The 27,464-nt window shown below is 38.3% G+C and overlaps 1 protein-coding gene across 1 annotated transcript in view; it reads right to left on the reverse strand.

The window, feature by feature from the left end:
• Positions 1 to 27,464, reverse strand: part of ADAMTS6 (ADAM metallopeptidase with thrombospondin type 1 motif 6) — a 255,927-nt gene that overhangs the window by 16,524 nt on the left and 211,939 nt on the right. Inside the window, exons 20-23 of the mRNA XM_066375930.1 lie at positions 23,206 to 23,335; positions 12,799 to 13,003; positions 3,891 to 4,067; positions 1,376 to 1,532 (exon numbers count right to left, since the gene is read on the reverse strand). Of these exons, the coding sequence (XP_066232027.1) occupies positions 1,376 to 1,532; positions 3,891 to 4,067; positions 12,799 to 13,003; positions 23,206 to 23,335 (669 nt within the window). The remainder of the gene's footprint in view (positions 1 to 1,375; positions 1,533 to 3,890; positions 4,068 to 12,798; positions 13,004 to 23,205; positions 23,336 to 27,464) is intronic.

Consider the following 27,464-nt stretch of genomic DNA (forward strand, 5'->3'; position numbering starts at 1 on the left):
GCAGGAGGGGAAGAGAGAGACAGAGAGGAAGGGGGGGTGGAGAAGCAAATGGGTGCTTCTCCTATGTGCCCTGGCCGGGAATCGAACCCGGGTCCCCCGCACGCCAGGCCGACGCTCTACCACTGAGCCAACCAGCCAGGGCATTACTTTGTTTTTTTAGTGGAGCCCTTGCGCCAGAATTCCTACTGAACTTAAATTCACAAAGTCAGATGTTCGTGTGTAGGTATTGATGACGCCGCTGTCCCCATGTGGGAGGGCAGCCTGGCCCTCCTGGCTGGGCCGTGTTCGTCTCCACACACCCCGAAGTTCCTGTTGCAGTGCCTTGCAGAGAGTAGCAGCCAGGAAATTTCAAATGAATACCTGAGTAAATAAAGTACATTTACTTAAAGATAAAAGAAAATTAGCGTCGGCCTAGCGTGCGGAGGACCCGGGTTTGATTCCCGGCCAGGGCACACAGGAGAAGCGCCCATTTGCTTCTCCACCCCTCCGTCGCGCTTTCCTCTCTCTCTCTTCCCCTCCCGCAGCCAAGGCTCCACTGGAGCAAAGATGGCCCAGGCGCTGGGGATGGCTCCTTGGCCTCTGCCTCAGGCGCTAGAGTAGCTCTGGTCGCAACATGGCGACCCCCCCCCCCCCAGAGGGCAGAGCATCGCCCCCTGGTGGGCAGAGCGTCGCCCCATGGTGGGCGTGCCGGGTGGATCCCGGTCGGGCGCATGCGGGAGTCTGATTGTCTCTCCATGTTTCCAGCTTCAGAAAAATGAAAAAAAAAAGATAAAAGAAAATTTAGGAGTTGGGTGGTCATCTGTTGCTAATAAAAAGATGTCCCAATAATAACAGAGGGAAACTTCAGAGTCTAAAGACCTTTGTCCTCCTACATAAACTGCTATATAATGATCATTTTCTACAATAAAAAAAATTAGCATTTGAAACATACGTAGTTTTAAACATATGCTTTCATTATATGTATAACAAGCATGAATTTTAATCTTCATAATGGCAGACATCCATAGTTATACCCAAAAAAGAAAGAAAAGTTTTCACTCTGGAGCGTGGTTCATTAGAAATCATCTCTGTATTTCCAGCACAAGTCCAACATAGAATAGTAGGTTGGACTTGACCTTAAAGATTATCCACTGCAATCTATCACTGTATAGATTAGTAAACTTAGCTCCAGAAAGGTTACGTGACAACAAGGTCATACAGGTAGTACAAGAAGAGTCAGGAAAGAATTCAGGTTTTCTCATTACATATCCAGTACATATGCAGCTTTCATAAATGCTCTGTACAGACAGTGGTTTTATGGGGCTCTTCAAATCCTGGGAGCCAGTGGAGGTGAGTCACAAGGAGACCACAGGCCTCTACTCCTTGGAAAACTCACCTTCAGTACTGGAACTGGGGGTAGTGTCACATTTGCTTTCACACTGCTGCATCGATGGAGGCCGGACAGTTTCTGGACAGTCACTAGATGCCTGTCCAGTGTAGGAGAGACATTGCACAGTCCTCATTTGCTGTCCAAGGCCACACTGAGCGGAACACTAAACCAAAAGACAGAAAGAAAAATACAGATTTCACCAATTTCCAGAAGTAAAAAAAGATACAATGTCATTTTTTCAAATATCACACATATTAGCATAAGCCCATACATAGTTCATCTTGAGGAGGTGTGTGATTAGGTCATTCTACTGTAGAATTGGTTTGGAGACTCAAGGATCATGTCATTACCCTAGAAAATGGAAGCAATAAAGTTCCCAGAAGACCATACATGAAGATTTCTTGGCTTAGTATTCTAACAGTTCCAAGCAGTGCTGGTAAACTCTGCTAGGAGTATAATAAGGAAATCTTCATGATGAAGTAGAATAATTAGACATTTCAGGGCTAGGGCATCATCACTATTGCTCACCGTTTGTGGTAGGCTGTGGGCAAGCAACCTGATGGTCTGCTGGCGCGCTGAATCTGATCAAACCACCAGTTCAGTGCCGCAGCAGAGCCTGCTATGGGGTCTGGTGATACGGCTAGTTTAAAAACAAAAAGAGTTTAAATAAGTACCACAAGTTTTCTAAGTTACAATCAGCCACACAAACCTGAGAAGTGGTCTGTTAGCCAATCAGCACGTGTCCCTCCCCTTTTCCATCTGTTCAGTAATTTGGTTATTTCAGAATTGAAGTTATTCTCTGTGGCTTAGTTTCAGCTGGGACTGATCAGCTGTCTAGCCTGGAGAATGAAGTTGGGTCTATTCTTTGGGTCTGCCACCAGAATACCAGAAAGCCTGTGAGATTTGAGATCAAAAGGACGAGGAGCTAACCGGTGCCAAAACAGGCCATGGTGATGTTTACAAGGTAAACAAACCGAGGCTCTGTTGGCTTTGTTTGCAAAAGCTCTCAAAGCACATACAGGATTTGCAAGGATATTCATAGACACTTTTACTTTTAAGTTTCTAAATACAGAATGACAAATAAATGCACTATAAAAATGTATTTATACTAAAGCATCTCTGTTTTTTCACTGGTTAATTTTAATTTCAGGAAACTGGACCAAAAATATAGATGAGAAGAAAAGGATTTGATGACATTTAAAAGAATAATCTCAGATCCATAAACTGTAAATTTGGTAAAATCACTAACATGCAAACACTTTCAATGAGCCTTTATATAACAGTGCATTTCAGTGAGGAATATACAAAGAAGAAAATTCCGACCTGTTTTAAATAAAAATTATGACAGCATGTTTGTACTGATACTTTAATAGCATAATGTCAATTATGTATTATGACACTGTTGTTCATGTCTATTCCACTTAAGCACTTTGTAAATTAAACTAAATACTGTGATAGAAAACCAGCTTATGCTATACAAATGCACGTGTTAATTATTTTACGATCATACTTCTTTTGTCTCCTCACAGGGCTGAGCAAATATGTTTATCTGCCTTAAAGGAGACTGAAAATTTTTGCCTGCTCCCAAATGTGACAAAAGCGGTCTAAAATTACTGCTGTGATATTGAATTAGGAGTAGAATTTTGGTAACTACTTTGATGAAATTCTATTTTTAATAAGTAATGGCACACCCAGAGCACAAACAAAATTGTACCAGTGTAGTTCTATGCCATTATGATTTATTTTGGTCTCAGATATTAAAAAATGACTACCTATAAGGTTAATTATAAAAACCACAGGAAAAGGACATTGATGGTCTAGAAATTTACTTTCTGGAGCAGTACTTTTTAATGTAGCCTAATAGATTTTTTTTTTACAGTCAAAAAATATATACTTCACTTTTCTTCTACCCAAATATACCAATTTGCCTTTAAAGGATTTAAGGTGCCTTCAGCAAGATAACCCAATTTATAAGTGAGACAAAAAAAAAAAAAAGAATTGGAACATAAACTGGAAATCAGTGTAACATAAAAATACCTATCAAAAGTGCAATAGACTTGCTTCCCAAATCATAGTTTCCATCAGAAAAATTCATTGAAGAATAAGTATTAGTGACATTTCAAAGACTGCCAATAAAAACCCCACATCTTTTCAGTTTAAGAGGAGTTATTTTGCAAATATGTAAATTAAGACAATGGTGTGTCTATCTTAACTGGGACTGGAATTCAAAGTTTTGGTAGCTTGTTCGAATCTCTAGCCACTTAGATTATCTTGCTTTTAAATTTAAGTGAAAATGTCAGATCCAAGGAGTAGGTAGAAGTGAGAAGTGTGTAAATGTGGAGAAACATAGCTAAGTGTGTTTATGGGTGGCTGCTGCTACTCAGGCATTGTTTCCCACTCAGGTCTCACACCTAGATTTCTATGTGTTGCTGCTCATTTTCGAAGCCCTCACAATGAGCCAATCAAGAGCCTAAGCGTCTCATGGTGCTGCTTCAGAGAGCCCGCAGTGCAACTGCCTTACCTGGCCCCAGTCTCCTGTCACCCAGCGAGGAGGAGGACAGCGGCCCAAACTGCAGCGGACGCGGATAGGGGGTTTGCTCTCCTCTGCACATTGTGCAGCTGGGAAGGTTTTAGAAAGGTCACTGCTCTTGCACAGAACAATCCGATGCTTGAATCCTGAACCACATTTGGGAGTGCACTGGAAAGAAAACAAACACTAATGAATAATATCAGTTGAAAGATAGAGAAAGAGATGAAGAAAGTGTTTCTAAAGTAAGTATGTTAAGGTATACAGTACATATGCGCACTCAATTCTAGGTAAAGTTATTCATATATAAAAATTCCTTAAGTTTTTTAAGCAGAAGTACTTTGACCTTCTCTCTTATGGCCTTTAAGATCTAAACTCAAAATTTGGTTGTTTTTTTTGGCTCACTTATTTTCTTCGTTTATTGCAGGTAGGTTTATCCCCCAAACCCTTCTTACTCTTGGCCACATTCAGCTGTGATAAGATTCTGCTCATTTTCGGAATGTGTAATCGTTGGTTCCCTACTTGCTGGGTGTAGTCTTCAGAAGAAAATTCTTATGTTATTAGTAAGTAGGCCATGAGAAGTTATCCTTGTGAAGCAAGCTAGGGCTTGATTGACATGAGCAGTCTTACAGTGTAGGAGCTAAAACAACATGGTCGCAGGTGATGGTTGATTGCACAGAAAACCTCTAGATTTCCCCCAAACAGTTTAACATAATTAATTTTACTATTCTTTAGTTGGATCATTCAGTCTGTTCATACTAAGTAAAAATGCTTCTTCCTGTGTCACAAAGGCTATTATCATCATCTTCTGCAGGTCAGTCAGAGTGCTCTGTTCTAGAATCACCTACTTAACATAGTGCCTGGCATCTGAACCCTTCCTTAAAATCTGTACTTTCAGTCAAGTGAGAACCTTACCTACAACATTTTGAGGCCCTGTTTCTATATCTTTTATTTAAAAAGCATTTTCACTTTGCCTATAGGAACTACACTGAGGGAAAAGGGGCATAAAAATGACTAAGTCTTTACACCTCTCGGGGCTCATAGTTTCATGTAGAAGATGGACATGTGAACACAAGGTTATGCACCATAAAAGAGGATGAAGAATATATAAGTCCTGTGCAGCTGATCACCACCTGCCGGTTTGATAGTTATGTATTTACAGTACGTGTCTTCTCATAACTACCAGATTATAAACCCGTTAAAATTATTTCATTTCTGTTTTATTTTTGTGTACCGACCCCCGGGCCCTCAGGATCCAGCTTTGGGTATGCTGGCCTTTATCTGGGAAGATGGCAGTTTGGATTCACCATCAGGTAAAGCAAGATGTACTAGTTGTGGGAAGAGGATGTCTTAGTGAACAGTACACACCCCTGAGTGGCTTTGTCTCGGACAGTCCTTGAGCACGTTATATGCCATAGAAAGAGAAAAATAGGAACATTTTTTTAGGTGAAAATCAGGGATCCCATAAATACTCTTCACCACAATGAATGTGACAGCAATACATTTTCTTCAATTTAGAAAAAGTGTCAGTAGGATGCATTTTAAAATTGATTTTAGAGAGCAAGAAGAAGAAAGAGAGAGAGAGAGAGATTTGTTGTTCTACTTATTTATGCATTTATTGGTTGATTCTTGTACATGCCCTGACAGAAGATCGAACTCACAACCTTGGCATATCAGGACGATGCTCTAACGTACAAAGCTACCCAGCCAGGGCCGCAATGCATTTGGAAGGAGAATAACATTCAGTTCTTTCCAGTGTGGTTCCAGAAGAAGCTTTAGTTCGGGACTTAGGGATCAAGAGAGAAATTCCGGTCCCCCACTATTTCTTTTCACAGCCAAATCAACACCTTTATTTCCAGCTGCTGCCTCACTCTACCCATATAACAGATCATTAGATTCTATTAAGTTGACTCCTAAATCTCTCTCATATCTCGTGATTTCTCCCTGTCTCTACTGCCACCAGCCTTACTACAGACAACATCACTGAGTACGTGTACTTCGGCAATGGCTTTCTAACAGGTCTCCTGCTTCTTGCTCCTTGTGCCTCACTCCAATCCACTCCTGAAAGCACATATTTAATTACATTCTCTTCCAATTAAAAAAAATCCTTCAATAGCTCTTTATCGTCTTCAAGATAAAAACTCAACTCTTTACATATGCTTACTACATCCTTGTGGGAACTTTCTGCTTGCTTCTTCAGAGTCATCTCTCCATGCTAAATGCTAGCCCAGTCCCAAGCACAGAGCTAATGCTGCTGCAGCTATGACTGCTGCAACTACTAATAATGATAATCACAACAGCAGCTAACAGTTGAGAGATACTGTACATACCAAATGTCAAGTGCTATAACTTCTATAGTGCTCACAAAAAAACCTGTGAGATGACAATTATTCTTCTGTTTTTAAAAGGAAAAAATAGACTTCCCTTTTGATGTCAAAAAACAAAATCTTTTTCAGATCGTTATATCAAATAAAATGAAAAAAAAAAAACAATCTTAGAATAAGTAATTTTTAGGAACTCATGCAGCTGTTACATGGCAGAGCTAATGCTGACTCCTGCTGAGGGTTTCCTAGATGGTAGGCTACACCATATGCTTTACACATCTTCTCAGTTCATCTTCACAGCAACCCTCTCACTTTCTAGTTCAAAAAACCAAGACGTGCAATCATGTCTTGCCATCGTGCATTCTGTAGAATGAAGAGAGCCCTTTTTCAAGTCTCTTGAGCTTGTCCCATTTGTGTTTAGTCCTTTTGACTCCACAAGTACCCTCCACCACCACCAACATTAGAAAGCAAAGCCTTAGAAGACTTCTATCACTATCTTAATGCTTGGTATTATTATTCATAATAATAACTCTACTTGCTTTTATTCCATTAGTGCTTCTCACAGTTTACAAAATACTTTCAAATACATTCTTTTGATACAAGTTTTTGAGAACTGTTACAAATGAGGAAAGCTTGGGCAACTTAATCAAGGTTAACCAGATAGCAAGTGGTAGGGCTGGAACTAAACCCTAAGCCTCTGACCCATACGTTAGCTCTTGGCCTTGGCAGAAACAAAGTCATGAGAATCATAATAATTATTAATTATATAAAGTAAGTGAAAGTAAAGTACAAGAGGACAGAGGGCAGTTCAGATGTTAGCGATATAGGCAGAAACATATCGGATGTATAGGAAATTCACTTTTAGTATTGAGGGGCCATGATTAGTTTTCTATATTGGGAACATTTATTGAAAAATGTATTTGTGTCACACCTCTTCTCCTTCACTTTTAAAAAGCATACACATATATAGTGAAGCCTGGGAAATATGTCCCTTGCTTATTCTAATATCTTTTTTCAGCAGTGAGAGCGTCTGCTATTATTTGAAGACTGTAGCAGTCTTTCCTAACAGCCTGTGCCCACGTCCTGCTCACAGTTAAGGAAGGCAGACAATGCAAGGATGGACAGTTCATTCATTTGTGTCCGATAAGTCCCCAGAAAACCAAAGACAAAACAAAACAAATAAGATTGATAATAATAGAAGAATAAAAAGAGAAAGCAAGAACTCTAGTGTTTATTATGTCAGGCAGTTTTGTAAGTCCTTGGCATGTTGTAATCTACATAATTGCCATAGAAACTTCATGAAGTATAGTTTGCACACCCATTTTGCAGGCGGGAAACGGAAGCACTGAGAGGTACAGATAAATCCAGACAGCAGGTCCCAACCAGCATAAAGCTCTGGAACCCTCTGTGTAGTTCTATGCAAAGCGGAACACACAATGAAAACTCCTATCGAGGCAAGAAACCATTTTAGTCTTATAGTCACAACTCCACTAAACAAGCCAAGAATATTCTATTTTATAGAAGTAGAGAGATAATGAACTAGATTCTCAAAATAGCAAATGACCAAAAACAACATTTCTTCCACATTCTGATTCAACGAATACTAACTAGCCCTTGAGCCCTGCCGATCTGGCCACAAATATTACATGTCTATAGCCAGAATCTCATCTCTGGTCTGTGCAAATATTGTACTTCTTCAGAGTGATTATAAAGCTAAATGTTTAAAACATTACTTGTGAAAAGGTAGTAAAGGCACAGGGCCCTCAGCTAGACCAGCTCATTCTTAGTAGGCCTCTACCCAGCCAACGCCTCCGACCTTACGTCAGAGATGTTCCAGCAGAAACGCCCTTAGCTTGTTTTCTGTTTTCCCTTCTTCGTTCTGCTCTATTTAGCTTACGTTTCATTTTTGCCCTCTTTAGCCTTCTGATGAATGTTTATCTATCTGACAGCCTCAGTTTTATTTAGATATCAAAAAATATTCTAGAAAAGCAAGATGTAGCCATGATTATGTATATGATTAATAGGCCTTACCTTCCACATGAATGCTCAGAGCATTCTTCAGAGTCCTTGGTCTGTTCCCATGTGAAGGGTATATTTCTACATAGTTTTTGAGTATGCAGTCAAGTTCATTAATAATAATCAGAAATTAAATACTTATTTCAGTAATAAAGATTATTTTTCTATTAAAGTATAGTAATAAATATCAAATCCAGTCCCTTCATTCTTATCATTATATTATCAGGCAGCTGGTGGAAGATATTTCAGTAGACAAACCTTCTTTAGTAAAATTATTTCTCATTTTTATTTCTCCTTATTGTAAGGAAACATCAATTTTCCTTTTTTAATCATATAATGAGAATTTCACAATTGTTTCAAATCTGACCAGATCATTTGCTTTTTGTTTTCAACTTAGTGGAACATAAAAAGTGATTTTTGTGAAAAATGCATTTATGTTTTTGTTTAATGTTCTATGAGTAAGAAGCAGAAACATATTTTTCAGGGGATAAAAACATATTTGAAATCACACCAAGAAAAACAATTTTGGCTCTCACTTGTAAAGGATAGAAGTGTTAATGTTTTAGGGTTAGACTGAGCTCTCTCTGGAGAGGTGGGATTCATTTACCTAGCACAGGGGTCCCCAAACTACAGCCCGCGGGCCCCCTGAGGCCATTTATCTGGCCCCCGCCGCACTTCCAGAAGGGGCACCTCTTTCATTGGTGGTCAGTGAGAGGAGCACATTAACCATCTCATTAGCCAAAAGCAGGCCCATAGTTCCATTGAAATATTGATCAGTTTGTTGATTTAAATTTGCTTGTTCTTTATTTTAAATATTGTATTTGTTCCCATTTTGTTTTTTTACTTTAAAATAAGATATGTGCAGTGTGCACAGGGATTTGTTCATAGTTTTTTTTATAGTCTGGCCCTCCAACGGTCTGAGGGACAGTGAACTGGCTGGCCCCTGTGTAAAAAGTTTGGGGACCCCTGACCTAGCATAACCTGGGAGTAAACAAGGTGAAATCACAATTGTCTACAAAACAAAGCACAGTCCTTAAAGAGTAGATTTCCCCTATCCTCCTTTTGTAATGTTACCTAAAATAAGTCTTATAAAGTCAACTGATTATGATGCCAGTCATCACTTGTCCAGGAGTGACTACAAGAAACAGACCATTTTCAACACGGACTCTGTGGGAGTCAAAGGAAACTACCCTGACACATCAAAAGGAAGGGTTAGGGTTACTGGAGGCCATCCACAGAGTGGAGCAATGCTTGCAAGAGTTAAGTGCCAAGAGAGGGCAGAAACGGAAAACCATTTAAGTCCAGCCTAGTATGGGTGATCCCAAGAGTGAAGCTGGATGACAGGAAAAGGGAAAGCCATGGCTTCATTAGGTTCATAAAAGGCTGCTGAAGGGCCATTTTCCACCAAAGTAATTTGGCGGGTTTTTTGTTTTGTTTTGTTTCTTTGGGTTCTTTTGGCCATAAGCACCAGGTGGGTTTCACTGATGAGGAAAATGAAATAGGGTTCCTGGCCTTGCAACAATGGAAATTTTATGTTAGAGCAGCCCGCAGTGAAAAGAAAAAGGTCAAAGGGGACATTCCTCTTGCTGCAACAAGTTTTCACCAGTTGAACCTCACCCCTGTGATTAGCAGAGCTCAGACAGCTGATAGTTGGAAGTGGGGAGAGGGCAGAAAGAGGAGGCCAGTTTTTATGGGCGTGTCAAAAGAATACTGTGCAAAATATTTGCAAAGGTTAACTGGAGGAGATTGAACATAGCCTGCTCATCCGTCTGCGGGGGCCTCCTTTTTTCATTAGTGGGAGGTGTTCCATTCCTCTGGGGAGAGCAGGCTCCTTGTTCTCACTCTGTTCTCCAGAATTACTCAGACATTTATCTCACCAAGTGCTTTCTACTTTCACTTATTTTTAACCCATCTAGGGAAGAGGTGGGGTTCCTGGTAAATGTAAGGAAATGGAAGTGAGAGAGAGTGCACCCCTCACATGGAAAATAAAGAGAAGAGACTGCACGGGGCAAAAAGTACCTATTCTCCTGAATAAAAGATGAAGGTGATGGTAATGATGGTGTCCAACTAGAAGAATTTCTGAGAGGGTAACGGCAGCACTTCTTGCTCAGTGCTTATCTGAAAATCCTTTTTCTGATCATCTATGGAAAGACAACAGCGACTACCAAGCCTTTGTCTGAGGTGATTGCCCCAACATGTATACTCCCCTCCCTCAGCAAAACTTCTTTCCCCTAAGCTTTGACTCAACTATCTTAAAGAAGATAACAGAAATGTGATTGAAAGCCCCCCTGGCTTACACATTATTTCTTCAGGCAGCTCCCAGGAGTGCCTAAAAGCCTCTTAGGGCCACTTGAGCAAGTCACTTCCAAGACTGGATCAATAAGAATCAAAATTCTAAAAGTAGGGTAACTACAATTAATATGAGGTTGAATTAAGAAGAAAACCTAAAATGGTATTTGGAATGGACACGTACAGTAATATGCATAAGCTATTTCTCAAGGTGATTATATTTGGTTGTTTTATGTTAAAATAGAAATATAATGATACAGAACTATGTGGGTCAAGAGACCGGTATGAAATGAGTCTGTACATGAGGAGGTTCTGGTGTTTTGGTGGTTGGGAGCAATTTTTTCTAGTTTCTGCTTAGGAACTTGTCTATCTTCTCCACTTTCTGTAGAAAAATGACACAGTATAGGGCTTTGTATTCAAGCCTTCGTGTTACCTATCATTACTTTATTCAATCTTATCATTCATCTATTCTTTAAAAGAAACCCTTTTTTCCAACCTTACATGGTCTTTGTGTTTCTGTTAGTTGTTTCTCTTCTCAGAAATGCCTTCTCCAGCTTCCCTGGTCTCCTCCCTGCCTCAGATGCTACACGCCCTCCCCATTTCGCTCAACTCCTGTCAACTAGAAAGCCTTCTGATCCTGCTCCAGGCCGTCTGACGGTCTCTGTTCTGTATCTCCATGTCACTTATACATTTATATGCCACAATCCACCATTTTATTAAACACTGTCTTATTCTCTAGTTGTTAAATGGGCATTTCTTCTTTTCCCAGCCTTATAAATTATTTTGTATCTCCCTAGTACCTACACCAGTGTGTTTAGTAAGACTCAATTATACCTACTGACTTGACCTGAACCTTAAAACTAACTGTTGCAGGCAATCATCAGATCTCCCATTAATATTCTCTAAAAACAAATTTGTCAATATTAATCAAAGACTACTAATGGACTTACTTCTACATGGAGCCTGGGTACTGAATTGAAGTACTAACATGTACAACTCTGTAAAATGTCTATTCTTTATCAATGGATGTTATCTTTCAAATAAATTTAGGAGTTAATCCACCCACTGTTAGGGAACAGAAGAATTCATATTGTTTTTCATAACCACTAAGTGAATAATACCAAGAATATCCCTACATTTGATTGAAACGCAAATAAAAGTTAGGTGGGCAGAATGTAGTTATTGAAGCTGGACTGTAGCCAGGAAACTTGGAAGAACACTCCCAATTCCTGCCAAAAATTCCATGGATAACCACAACTGGTCAAAAATCTCCATTTCCATGGACCATGTTAAACATAGTCCCTCTTTGAGCCCCATGCCTGTAGCAAAATAAGGCTACTCAAGCAGTAAGATTCAAAGGACTTGGGGGTGGGGGGTGGGGGGAGTTAGTTATATCTAGAGTTTTCTAAAGAACAATATTTAATTTGTTTTTTGTTTACTTTTTGACAGACTAAGGAGATCTACAGGAAACACTCAAAGCAAGTACCTCAATGTTTCCAATAGGAAATGTCTGTTGTTCCAACTAGAAGAATGACCTTTAGCTATATGACCAGGTACTACTCCTTCTTACTATTAACCGAGGACTCAGCTCTTCTTTCGGAACTGTGGAGAGTGGTATAGTGTGTCTATGTGTATCTCTCATGCAGAATAAGCAGTTAAGAATTAACTCTACTTCTTACTTCATTTTCCATGAGACCATTTTTCTAAGGCCTCTGGATATCAAGCTCTTTTATATATAAAGATGCCAGAAAAGCATTATTTTAGTCAGGTTCCTCCCTGATCACTTAAATAGATGTATTGTTAAAATCTAAATTTGACTTTTTGGTATGTAACAACCACAGTTCCATTTTTCTTCTGATTTAATAGAAGCAATTAAAATATAAAAAGATATATTACAAGTAATAGTAAATTGACAAAGATTCATATTTGAATTATGTAGTTAATCTGGAACGTTACTTGGGGGGGGGGAGATATAACATGTTACTAATTTGGAGCCTATGGGGCTATTTAAGTATAGCAAATAAGAAAAAACACTTAGATGAGTCTAACCTATAATATTCTTTCACATTCATGTTAGGCTGTGAATCAGACTAGTTTCTCATTGGTTTCCTTAACCCAAGCAGTCATAAAATATAACATAGCCAAATTCACTGTTTTTGCAGTCCATACTTATTGAGTTCTAAGATGCTCACATACTCAGGTGTCCTTAATATTAAATGCTTTGGATTTAATAGTTAGGATATCTCAAAACATCCAGCTTCAGATTTCCTTACTTCTGACCAGTCCAAAGTCACCCACTGAGGCGGACATGACTGGTTGTTGCAGGACTCTTTTTCAATAGGCCGGTGAGTTAAACAACCACTGTAGTCCAGTGTCTCCTCCTCAGAAGGTCCGATCTTCCTGATGCAGAGCACTGCCCTGGTGCGCATTCCTCCGTCACAGGTCTTACTGCACTCCAGCCAATCTCCAATGAACCACCTGCGGCAAGAAAGGGAAGAAACAGAGAAAACATTTTCTCAGTGTGGCCAGAGAGTTCCAGCTGAGTGAAGGCACTTTTTTTTTAAAAGGTGTTTATTTATTTATTTTTAATTTTTATTTATTTATTCATTTTAGGAGGGGAGAGAGAGAGAAAGAGAGAGAGAGAAGGGGGAGGAGCAGGAAGCATCAACCCCATATGTGCCTTGACCAGGCAAGCCAGGGTTTTGAACCGGCAACCTCAGTATTTCCAGGTTGACGCTTTACCCACTGCGCCACCACAGGTCAGGCAGTGAAGGCACTTTTATCAGTAGACATCCTCTTTCTAGAAGAGCTGACCTCTCGGTGTTGTTGATGTGACAAATGACACATGGAAGAACCGCCAAGGAAAAGGTAACTTGCTGTCAGTTGCCTCTTGAAGTATAGGGCGTGGGCTTTGCAGGAGGCAGCGCTGTGTTCACGTAAGTGATGCACTATGTGTATTTTTAATCTCTTTGATTTTTCTCCTTTTTAAAAATTAATTTCTAAAATTAGGGTAATAATACAATCATGAGGTTGTCATGAGGCTTAAGTAAGGTAATATAAGAAGCTGCTATATATGTTTATGCTGATAAATGTTTAACTATTGGCTCTTCATGGAAGAGAGAGAATCCTGATTTGTTGCATTTGCCACTTTTTGTGGTATTCATATCTCACTGTGATCATTTCAAGCTACCATCTGACATTGTGAATATGAAAAGAGAGGATATGCTAATAGGGACTCAGGAGCCAGTACTAGCTGGCTTCAGCGCACACCACGGGGCGGGGGGGGGGGGGGACTTCTAACAGAGTGTTTGACATACAGCAGTAACTATTTTTATTATTACATTGAGATGGCTTCTCTTATAATTAAGGATTTTATGCTAAAACTTAGAGACTTGTTCTGACTCTTGGAAATAAATGGCAGGCTTTATAGAAGACAGAAGACCTTTACTGTCCATCCAGGGGTAGAGAAGGCCAGGCATCCATCCTAAAGACATGACAGCCTCAAATAACAGCAGCAAGAGCGAAGCCTGAGCTGCTCTTGAAAACATGGAGATCCCTTGCTTGGACCTCTTTACTCCTAAAAATAGCATCTACACAGCTAATGTGGGGAGAAACTGAAATGTCTTAACAAAATAAACATCTCACATTTATAGGTTTACCATTCCCTTTCCCTCAAGTCATCAGTGAACTTTCATATATATAATTTGGGGATGTGTGTGTATGTGTAATATTTCTGCAGGACATACTCTTTGAGGTATAGCAATTGGTCCAAGGGGTATGAATCGTGATCCAAACCAGACCAATGAGAATTTGGCTTTATAATTTTTATTTCTCAACTAGACCAAAGGGACCCTTTCTTCTCAGGTCCCAAAGGTAAGAGCTGCTAGTTGCCTCATCCCATGAGGAGTGGAATTAGCTGATCTGAAAACAAGCAAAGGAGCAAACATGTTTGAATCCTTGATTCTAGTCATTCTTCAAGTGAGGTCCACTCTTATAGCTCCCTCAGCCTTGTTATATAAACGAAGAAACTCTCTTATGTGCTGAAGCCAGCTGAAATTGAATTTGTATTATTTTCAACCAGAGTCCTGGCTGACATATTGTTGCATTTGCTTTAATAAACATATGCTGAATGCCTACTATGTTCAAGGCATTGTGCTTTGTTTTGCAGAAGAAGAAAGGAAATCGCAGTGTCAGGAAAACTGTTCTACAAAGTCATGAAAATAGCAATGATGAGTCTAGGACTGGATCCCCCTGTCAATTACTATTTCCCCTGAATTTCATTTTTAACACTGCTAAATAATAGAATCCTGGTCACAAGACATTTTCTTCAATCCAAGACTATACATCATGTAACTGTCATCAATGGATATGCTTTTGAGTGGGTGACTATCCAGAGAAATGAGAGTCTGAAAGCCTGAGAACAAACTTCTTACTGTGTCAGTGAGCTTAGCTCACTGTGTCAGTTGTGTAGACGGAACATAGTACTTAGTGAAGTCAGAGTACTAGTAGCCTAAATTTGAGCCTGTATTCAGCCTAACGAGCCACAGTGGCTTCTGCTTATTATTACCTGTGTTATTTTTATTTATAGCAGGAAACCAGCATTTGGAAGTATCATAATTAACCAACTTCTCAACGTAAAATACATCTTGTCAAAACTCTAAAACTTTTCAAACTAAAATTGATTTTAAAAGTAATCATTTAACCCTGACTTTTAAAAAATCTGCCATTAACGTTTACTCTAAGTCATTTTCCAGAGAAGATTTAAAGTGGTTTTAATCTTTCTGTTTTGTTTTCTACAGATGAACATGATCTCAAGTTGTTAGTACCATTTTTGGTAAAGAGGAAAATGTGTACTGAGAATAATAACTTGCATGCCAGCCGTAGTGAAACTCTGATTCAATTCGCAACAGTGATTTCATCACCAAGATTAGGGGATAAAACAGAAATGTGTATAACTCAGCCACAAAATGTTCAGTCATACCACCTCCAGCCATGATCTCATTAGGTCTCATAATATAAGAAGGATGGAGGCCCTCAAATTAAACACAGGTGCCCAGAGAAAGGGCAATGATTCAGGAGGTGTTGCTGTTCTTTGCTGCGCGAGGTCAGGGCCACCTCCGCCTTTTTATTCTTTGTCCTCTCTTTTATTGCCAACCATCTCTTAGCTGAGCTGTGTCACTCTAGCATTTAACTTGGAATGTATGCAAGTAAAAGTATTCACCACCCTCCCAATTTTTCTTCTGACTAACTCTGATCTCAGGCTTCATAGTCAGTTACTGTTGCATCGTTCTTGCTCAGCAAATCATCCCTTCCCTGTCTCTCTAAAGGATTAAATCACACTCGAGTTATTTAACTGGCTTTGCAGTTTTACCACTGCATCTCCACTCCCCTGTCCAGTTTAAGACAGACTGCTTTCTTCACCCTCACTTTCCATGTCTCTGACCCCCCGAGGACATTCTCCTGATTTCTTGCTTTTCCTCCTCTAGATTCGGTGGTAAAAAATTAAACACAAAAATTCTCTCTGGGATTATCACTTGCTGAATTGTTCCAGTCTGAACAATCCTGGGGCTGTTTCTCTCTAAGCTGAAGACTCAGTGGTCAAAGTGTCTTCATCCTCACATGTGCCCTCACCTCCATTAGACACTAACAATTAGCGAGATTCCCGTTTGAGTGTCTGGAACAAGAGTGGGTTGGTGCAGCCTGTGTAATTTGATCTACAGTATCTGTACATTAATAGGACAGATAGTAATATTAATGCGATGAGGGAGTAAGAGAGACAGTATAAAAAACAACAATAATAAAACTTTGGCCATCTAGGTTAACCAGAATATTTTTAAAGAAAGAACTCATCATAAAATCTATATATTATTTTTAATTTTTTTTTTAACTTAAAGGGAAACGGCACAGCACATGAACAGAAACTGATGTTAGATATTTGGATTGAGAGAGACAGAGATCGAGGGGTTGAGATGGATATTGAGGTTTCCAAGCCTTTATACAAGAGTCAAAGGTCTTATTATCCACCCCTTTCATAAATACCACATAGCAAAATAAAAAAGAAAGAAATCTTCAGACTTTGACAATAACATCTTTACTCAAAGAGAGATTCAAGTATGTAACCTATTAACTACTTACTAATGTACTAAAACTTTCCTAGGTTTTAAAGTATGTTTTTAGAACAATTTTCAAAACAAAAGGTTGGTAAAAATGAAAAGAAAATTTGCTCTTTCTTCAGCTAATTGGAAAGTGAAACTAATATTAAATAGAAGCCTCATTGTCCTAAATATTTCATAGTCGAAAATTTTTTTTTATTAAAAAAATCAATGTAATAAACATTTCTGAAATTCTGGCAATTAAGAATGTGTTGGCCCTGGCCGGTTGGCTCAGCGGTAGAGCTGAGGGGGACCCGGGTTCGATTACCGGCCAGGGCACATAGGAGAAGCGCCCATTTGCTTCTCCACCCCCCCCCCTCCTTCCTCTCTGTCTCTCTCTTCCCCTCCCGCAGCCAAGGCTCCATTGGAGCAAAGATGGCCCGGGCGCTGGGGATGGCTCCTTGGCCTCTGCCCCAGGCGCTAGAGTGGCTCTGGTCGTGGCAGAGCAATGCCCCGGAGGGGCAGAGCATCGCCCCCTGGTGGGCGTGCTGGGTGGATCCCGGTTGGGCGCATGCGAGAGTCTGTCTGACTGTCTCTCCCTGTTTCCAGCTTCAGAAAAATAACAAAAAAAAAAAAAAAAAAAAAAAAAAGAATGTGTTGATGAAACAAAATTAGAAGTATTTAAGTGCAATCAGATGTTTGATTTGTAACTTACAAAGTTAGTGACGTACAGTATAATGGGAAAAACATCACTGGAGATCAGCATACCCTCATCTGTAAAATGATAGGAGTTGGCCTACATGAGCTCTAGGATTCTTCCCAGGCCTTACATTTTGGAGTTTTATAGAGGACTCTGATGAACCCTTTTCTAAACTTAACCAATTATAGTTGTCCAAGGGTGAGGCTCAATGACTCAAATAATTGTTAAACATTACGTAATAAAAGATGCCATATAAAATCTAGCCCCAGGTCAGAGAATCCTTTAGCACTTTTGCTTATAACTCTCTAATTGTACATTTTGCCTTGTACTATAATTATTTTTATATGACTTTGCCCAATTTGATTGTCCTTAGGAAAAGGAACCATTTCTCCCAAAGCTCAATGCCTTCTACACTTGAGTTGTTTAAAAATGTCTTCTAATTCTTGGTCCCCGTATCATCACTATGTATAGCACTCCACAGTTTTCAACTTGCTGATTTTCAGTTTAAAAACCATGGGTTCAAGCAGGAAAAATATTCTGTATCTAAGGATTCTTCGCATGAGATCATTTATAAAAATATTCTTGCTATTAAAAGACAGCATGATCAAAACTGAACTCTGGGCCTTTGTCTTCGGAATGCAACTCAGCATGACTTCCCCTTTTTATGGTGGGGCTTCCTATCAGTCATGTTTCCTATCCGTCATGCTTTTTAACACCAACTCCTCCCTTCCCCTTTTCCCACTTATTTCAGCCTTTGTCATGAATTCTACCATTTTCACTCAATGTTTCTAGAATTCTTATTTTCTACCTAAACCAAGTCATCTCACCATGTTGATTATAATATTTTTTCTTATAAAAGAGTTTCAGCTCTGAGCACATTAATTTTTTCCAGAAAAACTTTCTTGGACCCTTCAAGATCTTCCAATTATTATTATTATTATTATTATTATTATTATTTCTTTACTACTTTTTTCTATTCTTTCTAGTCCCTTGTCATTCTTTTTACACAACAAATCTTAGAGTCTTCTATTCTTATACACTCATAAAACCTCCAATGTGACTAAAAGATATTTGAAATATTTCATTATTTGAAAAGATACTTTTTGATTAAAAAAATACCATTTAGGATTTTAAGTTAATGATATTGAAGAAACAATAAATTTGAAAATAAATAAAGATCTTTTCCTCAAGGTAGACCAATATATTTTAGATAGATTAAAGTTTTCATTAAAAAAACTTTGAAAGCATAATCTTAGAATGGTTATTGTGTTCCTAAACATTATACCCATGAAAGAAAGAAGTGTTTGATAGTTTTTCTATATGATATTCTAAAACTCTTATAAATAAAAATAGATCCTAAAAAATATGGAAAACATTACAAACTTGGAAAAATATTTGGAACACAGATAAAAGAATTAATATTATTAATACATTAAGAGTTCACACAAAACAATAACAAAATGATAAACACTTCAGTAGAAAACTGGGATAGGCCATGAAGAGAAAAAGCAAAAAAAGAAGTAATACAAATGGTGACTAGACATAATTTTTTTAATGTTCAAGCCTCATCAGCAATCCAAGATATACTAAATAACACAGCAGTTAGATATCAAGCCTTTTATTTCTATAAAAGTCAAAAATTGCTTTTAAAGTAATAATACTCATGGTTGTTCAGTTCAGGTAAATGACATTCTTACATACTTTTAATGGGAGTATATATTCTTCCTAGAGAGCAATTTGACAGTGTGTCTGAGGACTAAAATACATTTCCATTTGAATCAGAATTTCTATCCCTATGCATGTAGCATAAGAGCGTAATTACAGAGAACATTTTAGTAGCAAAAATGGTAAATGTGGTGGTATTGTAAAGGATTAGAAGCTAAGACATAGCCAAAATTGTTTATCAGTGGAGAAGTCAATTTGAATAAACAATGGCATATCTACTAAATGTTGTAGAAGATAGTTAATGCTCAAAATATGTTGAGAACTGACTATAAAGATGATAAATATTGTTATATCATTTTGTTATATATGCATGCCTATGTAGACATAGAAAAATACTGAAAAGATACACAAATCAAAGTATTAACAGTGGTATTGTATTATAGATTTTTTTTTACCTTTCTGCATTTAAAGTTCTTTTCATGTTTTAATATGGATTACCGAAAACAATTATAATTGCCTGACCAGGCGGTGGCGCAGTGGATAGAGCGCTGAACTGGGATGCCGAGGACCCAGGTTCAAAGTCCTGGCTTGAGCGCGGGGTCGCTGGCTTGAGTGTGGGATCATAGACATGACCCATGGTCACTGTCTTGAGCCCAAAGGTCATTGGCTTGAAGCCCAAGGTCGCTGGCTTGAGGCCAAAGGTTGCTGGCTTGAGCAAGAGGTCACTCACTCTGCTGTAGCCCCCAGGTCAAGGCACATATGAGAAAGCAATAATTGAACAACTAAGGTGCTGCAACAAACAATTGATGCTTCTCATCTATCTCCCTTCTTATCTGTCTGTCTCTATCTGTCCCTCCCTCTGTCTCTGTCACAAAATAAATAAATATATATATATATATATATATACACACACATATATATGATTATCACATTATCTGAAAATACCTATCTCCTTTCCTTTTTTCCACACTCATTTAAAGTCTTGCTGAATTCAGCAGTCTTTCTGTGATTTGCATCTCTACAATACCACTATCTACTTGGAATATTATATACGACAACCATTCTGAAGGATTAAGATGTCCTTTATCATAGTCTGAATTCAAAGGAATAGAGAAGAAATTTAAAAGAAACTAATACATAATGAACTAATAGAGAATAATATTTTAAATATGTTCTTTTGCTTTTTCCAAAACAGAAAACTATCAGCCTAAATTTTTCCTCATACTCTCTTTATCTTTCTTTTTCAAATTCCTTTCTCTCACCTTCAAACTTTAAAAAAAGATAATAAACAACATTTTATTTCAGAATTTCAAAGGAGATAGGGAACCTAATTTTAATTACATATGTTTGTTCAAATGTCAATTATCCTTAAAGTGTTAAAACACACACACACACACACACACACACGCACACACACACAATTCCCATGTAATAGCCAAGCCTAAAATTCATGTGATGGAATGGCCAACCATTAAAATCTCAAAGGACTTTGAATAGCATTTAAGCTTAAACAAATAAAAAAGCAGAGGCCAAAAGAGAACAGGTGTGACCAAGCCCACTCGGATGCCTTACATGGCTGATCAAATGCCAAACATAATACTAAAACTCCTGAGTGGCAGGGAATTAAGTTGATGGGTTGAGAGTCATAATTATATGAAAATATGTTGAAGTTATTGAAAACTTCAACATTTCACCCATGGCTTTTGAGCATCACTTTGTTTTAAATAGTTTTTCAGTTTCTCTTGAGATAAACTCATAAAAATAATTGACAAAAGAGAAGGAAAAAAAACCCAAATAATGAAATATCTTGTCTTTATAATACATATTCTAGGTCTTATTTCTATACTTTTTTTTTTTTTCCTGAAGCTGGAAATGGGGAGAGACAGTCAGACAGACTCCCGCATGCGCCCAACTGGGATCCACCTGGCACGCCCACCAGGGGGTGACGCTCTGCCCACCAGGGGGCCATGCTCTGCCCCTCTGGGGCGTCGCTCTGTTGCGACCAGAGCCACTCTAGCGCCTGGGGCAGAGGCCAAGGAGCCATCCCCAGCGCCCGGGCCATCTTTGCTCCAATGGAGCCTCGGCTGCGGGAGGGGAAGAGAGAAACAGAGAGGAAGGAGAGGGGGAGGGGTGGAGAAACAGATGGGTGCTTCTCCTGTGTGCCCTGGCCGAGAATCGAACCCGGGACTTCTGCACGCCAGGCCAACACTCTACCACTGAGCCAACCGGCCAGGGCCTTATTTCTATACTTTTTTGTGTTTGGATTTTAAGGAATAAGTTACATAGTGATCACATTTCCAAAAGAAGAGACATGAAATTTTAAAATACTTAAAATAAAAAGTTCTAATTACTCTAGATTCCCTGTGTCCTTATTTGGTAGCCATTGCTCTGAGCTTTTTCAAGAAACAAGTCATAACTATCTCCTTTTAAGAGTCAAGAACTCAGGCAGACACTGAGTTTGGATAATGAAAGTTTGTAAGGTATTTTTGTTTTGGAATAAATATCGAGAAGTGCCTTTTGCTTTAATTATAATAGGGACCTAAATTCCTTATTTATTGTAAGCCCCAGGTTTTGTGACTGCACTGCAGTCATTTTTAGAAACACAGATTATTTTATTATAGAGCTTTCCTCTCTAGTTACAGAGACCTTGGGGTATAAAAATTTATTTGCTTACTCTCTTTTTATTTATCAATTTCATGTTGGGATAATTAGTTAATCAGGCGGATAATGGTTTCTCTGAAACAAGAATGAAATGCCACCCACGCATGCTCTGTCTTGCAGTTGTCAAATGGGCAAAATCCCTACAGAGACCAGTACTTTCATGATCAACTCAGCATCTTTGTCTCTTTTCACACAATCATTGCCTTTTGCTCAAATACACCTACGTGCTCTGACAGATTATAAAATGTGGTTCACTAACAGCAGGTCTCATATTTCTAAATTGTAATTTTAAAAGTCACATTAAGATCTATGTCTCTCTCCTAATGTCACCCTTTGCAGTGAGCTGTAATTGCTAGAGTAATCAACAGAAAGAGACTGAAGTACACCTTTATGCCTGTGCCCAGCAATCAGAAGATAGGATTCCAGGAGGATAGAACTAAAAACTGGACCAGCAAGTCAAAGCATTGAAATTCCATTGCAGAATATTTCTCAACCATTTTTAAAGTCTTTATGCCGTTAGGATAAATACCTGAAAAAGAAGGACTACACGCCAAATCTACTATATTTTATTGAATCTCAGATGCTATTATTTTATGTACCTAAAATTTAGAAAGAAAAAAATGCCTAGTTTTTTTGTAAGACACCATCAATTGCAAGATAAGCCCCAACTTCAGAGATTCTAAAAAGTGAAAAAATGTGTACCTTAGAAATTGATGAAATATGATAATTTTCAGCACTGTGCCAGGATCAACCTACTGGAGACCCTGCTTTAGAGTGAACTGAAACCTATGGGAAAATAGGAATCTTTGTTCACTGAAAGGCACATCAAAATTCATCCTGGCCTGTGGTGGTGCAGTGGATAAAGCATCGACCTAGAATGCTAAGGTCACTGGTTTGAAAACGTGGGCTTGCCCGGTCAAGGCACATACAACAAGCAAGCAATGAACAACTGATGGGAAGCAGCTATGAGTTGATACTTCTCACTCCACACCACCCCACCTCCTCTTTTTGCAAAAATCAATAAATAAAATCTTTTTTTTTTTTTTGTATTTTTCTGAAGCTGGAAACGGGGAGGCAGTCAGATAGACTCCCTCATGCGCCCGACCGGGATCCACCCGGCAAGCCCACCAGGGGGCAATGCTCTGCCCATCCGGGGCATCGCTCTGTTGTCGCTCTGTTGCAACCAGAGCTACTCTAGCGCCTGAGGCAGAGGCCACAGAGCTATCCCCAGCGCCCGGGCCATCTTTGCTCCAATGGAGCCTTGGTTGCAGGAGGGGGAAGAGAGAGACAGAGAGGAAGGAGAGGGGGAGGAGTGGAGAAGCAGATGGGCGCTTCTCCTGTGTGCCCTGGCCGGGAATCGAACCCGGGACTTCCACACGCCAGGCCGACGCTCTACCACTGAGCAATAAATAAAATCTTTAAAACAAAATTCCACTCTGTGATGTTTTATCCCCTTTTCTCATTTGAATTTATTCAAATAATATGAATATACTTTTAAGTGTGAATATCTAATGTTTTTCTTTTTGCACATGAAGAAAATAATTCTCATTCCTTTTACTTACTCAGGTGGGCAGGGCTCAGTGTTGCAGGTTCTTTGATTTTCAGGTGGCTTACTGTCAGGGTCACAGTAATTGTTCTGGACAATGGAGTTGTCATCCAACCGTTTGCAGACCACCTCCTGTCTTTGGACACCTTGAGAAAAGGAGGACATAATTAGCTGAAGAGCAGTTTACTTTCCAATAAGTTAGGTATGCATAGCTTTCCTCTGTGAGGAATCGACCTCACTGGATTGCTGCTGTCTTATTTGTTCCAGAAACACTTGACTGCTTCTCTAAAAAGGAGAGAAGTCCTGGTCATTATACTGCAAACTTAGGCAAATATTGTTTTCATGTTTAGAAACATAACTGTTTTCAAGTTCAGAGAAGAAACTATTGGTGATTTTAAACAATTAATATTCCCATTTGTATAATCTTCTTCATGCTTTCCTGAAAAAAACAAACAAAAAAAACCCCTTCATTTCCCCCAAAATCATCAGATAAAATATATGAATATCCATATCCGTGCAAAACAATGGCTGTATATCTATTTTAAAACAATAGGGATGCATTTACTTTTTGATATTTTGTGGGACAAATCCAATTAATTTAGTCTTTGTTAGGAACACATCACATTCATATATTTCATTTTTCCTTCCATTTATAGATTTATTTCTCTAACAGCTCACGAAGTCTTAAATTTAAAGATCGCAGTGAACCTCTTTTGGACTATAATCCATCAACGTGCTTTAATGGATTTGGCTCCATTGATTATACCATTGTCAAACAGATATATACATATTCCACAAAATTTGAACTTACGCTTATCTCATTCTTAAAAACTCAAAAAAATGTTTGCCGCAGCTAAAACATTCCCATTATAAAATTTGTAAAATTCTAAATATGTTGGCAAGGACATCCACCACAACTTGCTCACATGTGACATGATACAAAGACAGACACACAAAAACACTTTTACTTGTAAACATCCCTGGTAAACAGACTTCATGCAGACTCAAAAGGAGGAATCAGAAAAAGTGAAAAAAGGAGGAATCAGAAAAAGTGAAGAAAATTATTTCAAATTAGCAGAGAAAAAGTCAAACTATAGGACAATGATAAATGTTTCAGATCATATAGAGGTAGCAGTTTACTCCTGGACTTGGAATCAAAGACGACTAATTGTATTTTTGTAAAAAAAATATAATTTATTTTAATTATACTTCCATTTTATATATAAAGAGGGCAATTTAACAATTTATATGTAAGTATATATATTAGTCTTTTATTTATTTTTACTTAGTTATCAGTTAAATGGAAAAATTAAAATATATAATTTCATTTCAATGGTTTTATACCTGATGTAAATATAAAAATATTTAACCAAGAATAGAAATGCTAGACATATGTTAAAGGAAAAAAAGACAAAAATAAAACAAAAAAACAAAACAAAGAGGACTAATCTATCCCCCCATTCACCACCCAGTCTCAATAACCATGTAGGCTATATCCCCAGAAAGAGTTGTAAAAGCAGCATGAATGGTACCTAGGAAATCAGAGCTTCACCCCTAGCTAGCCCCACGTAGACCTTCAGTTTTGCTTTTTCCAATTGCTTTTAATAGTAACCTAAAGAAAAAGAGTTTGATCCCCAATTAAGAATATCAATGTGAAACAGAATCATTCAGTAAAGGAAATTGTCACCTAAAGAGCTAAACACCAAATGTTCCCCACAAGGTCCCTTAAGTCATTGACATTCTGAGGTGGGAGTGCCTCTCTCACCATGTTTGGCACACTTTTAATTAAGCCTCTTGAATTTAAAGACAGCAAATCTATTCCCTCTGACTAAGAAAACTATTAAGTCCTGTAGTCTCTATAAAGGTATAATTAGTTGAAGAAGCTATGGTTTACTACTTGGAGTGACCCAAGGCTCTCACTGATGACCTTCAACAAGTCTAAAGAAGAAGTTTAAAACACAGCCAAATGACTTACTGGCAAAATGACTTAGACAATGTGTTGTATTCATTCCCTCCCAACTCCTAGAATAGGTCAAGCATCTCAGTTTATGCGACAACAGTTTGGAATTTCTTAACTATTAAACTTTAGATTTTTGAGGGAAGAATGATTCACATCAGGCATAGCTGTGATCCATTTGCAGATGTTCCACACTATTCATCAGATATCTCCCCAATGTGTCATCCCAGTGGGCAGATAACTGACTCCACGTGATCTACCTAGACAAAAAAATCTCTACTATTAGTCATAAGATTCAACTACCAATTTCCACAGTGGCACAGACTATCCATCCACCCGTTCAATATTTTGTTTCTATCAGGGAGAGCAGAGAATTATTTTTATTGGTTAGCATGGCTCTTTTTATTTAAGTCATTCAAATATGATTAAACTTGGAAGGGGGAGACTCAAACCACCCACTTACTAAAAGACTTACAACTTTACCCAACTTTTATAAATATGTTTAATAAAAACAATATGACTAGACTTGCAAGAAGAAAGCAGGCATTCAATTTAGTATCTTGCTTGCTTTTTAAAAAAAACAAACAAACCATTTTCAACACTGCAAAGTAGAAGTTACGCTGCTCTGTATCAGTGGTATGAACATTTACTGAATTTCTGCAGGTTAAGATAAAACTCTACATTCTTTCTTAATCCTAGAAATGTTGCTTGGTTACAATTACATTAGTTTTTAAAGTAGCCATTGATGTAAAAGTAATTTATATCGCAGATGAGATATTAGTTATTAGAGGTGAAATTTATATTTCATTTGAAGAAAATTTAGCCATGTATCTTAAAAAAACTTAGCTACGTAATACTTTTTTGTTAAAAAATTGAAAAGTACGCAAACCTGAAAGAATGAAATAAAAATTATCCACAATTTTACATCTTTGTTGTGGACCTTTAATTTTAAGGTTATTTTGCATAAAATACTTTTGGAAAAGATTAAGCATTAAATACTTTTTGGTGGGATCCAGTAGTTTAAAATTACATAGTACACAAACCAAAAATGTGGTCAGCAGATCATTCATTCAACAGAAAATAGCTATTGATGCAAGGCCCTGTGTTTCATATAAGATACTAGACTAAGTACTAAGAAAAGTTGAATTAATTTTGGTCATGCCCCTCAGACCTCTTAAAAACTAAGAATTAGGGCCTGACCAGATGGTGGCACAGTGGATAGAGCATCGGACTGGGATGCCGAGAACCCAGGTTCGAGACCCCGAGGTCGCCAGCTTGAGCATGGGCTCATCTGGCTTGAGCAAAAAGCTCACCAGCTTGGACCCAAGGTCACTGGCTCGGGCAAGGGGTTACTTGGTCTGCTGAAGGCCCGCAGTCATGGCACATATGAGAAAGCAATCAATGAACAACTAAGGTGTCACAATGTGCAACGAAAAACTAATGATTGCCTGACTTGTGGTGGCGCAGTGGATAAAGCGTCGACCTGGAAATGCTGAGGTCACGGGTTCGAAACCCTGGGCTTGCCTGGTCAAGGCACATATAGGAGTTGATGCTTCCAGCTCCTCCCCCCTTCTCTCTCTCTGTCTCTCCTCTCTCTCTCTCTCTCTCTCTCTCTCTCTCTCTGTCTCTGTCTCTCCCTCTCCTCTCTAAAATGAATAAATTTAAAAAAAAGAAGAAAAACTAATTATTGATGCTTCTCATCTCTCCGTTCCTATCTATCCCTCTCTCTGACTCTCTCTTTGTCTCTGTAAAAAACAACAACAACTAAGAATTAGGGTGTTTTGGAATTCATTTCAGTTTTGTAATTCTAGAACACTATTTTTTATAAAGCAACAATTAAAGCCCTTTAATAAACAGCTGAAATTGGTCTATATTTTATGAAGATGCATTTTTTCTTCACATTCATCTTTTACTAATTTCTTCTGAAATGCTATATTAGACAGTGTGGTATTTCACACTCAACAACTGACTATACCAATCATTTATTCCAAATATTCCTACAAAAATGAACTATCTTTTTCCAACAGCATATGTCTCCTTCTAACTTTTACCCCCACATTTGGCAGGTTTATAGATATTTTTTTCTTGTTAAGTAAGTAGCAACAGGATAAATTTCTAAACCAATGTATTTAAGTCAATGAATTTTAATCACATACTTTTGGATTAAGAAAAATGCAACATTGAGCTTTAGAAAGTAGAAAATACAAATCAACTGGAAATAATCAAAACTAAGTGAATAGGAGAACTGAGTGAATCTAGAATCTTTATGTGACTAACCCTCTTGTACATAGCTTTATTTTAAGTAATCTGTAAAACAT

This window comes from Saccopteryx leptura, chromosome 1 (assembly GCF_036850995.1).
Source record: "Saccopteryx leptura isolate mSacLep1 chromosome 1, mSacLep1_pri_phased_curated, whole genome shotgun sequence".
In the NCBI taxonomy this organism is placed as follows: Eukaryota; Metazoa; Chordata; class Mammalia; order Chiroptera; family Emballonuridae; genus Saccopteryx; species Saccopteryx leptura.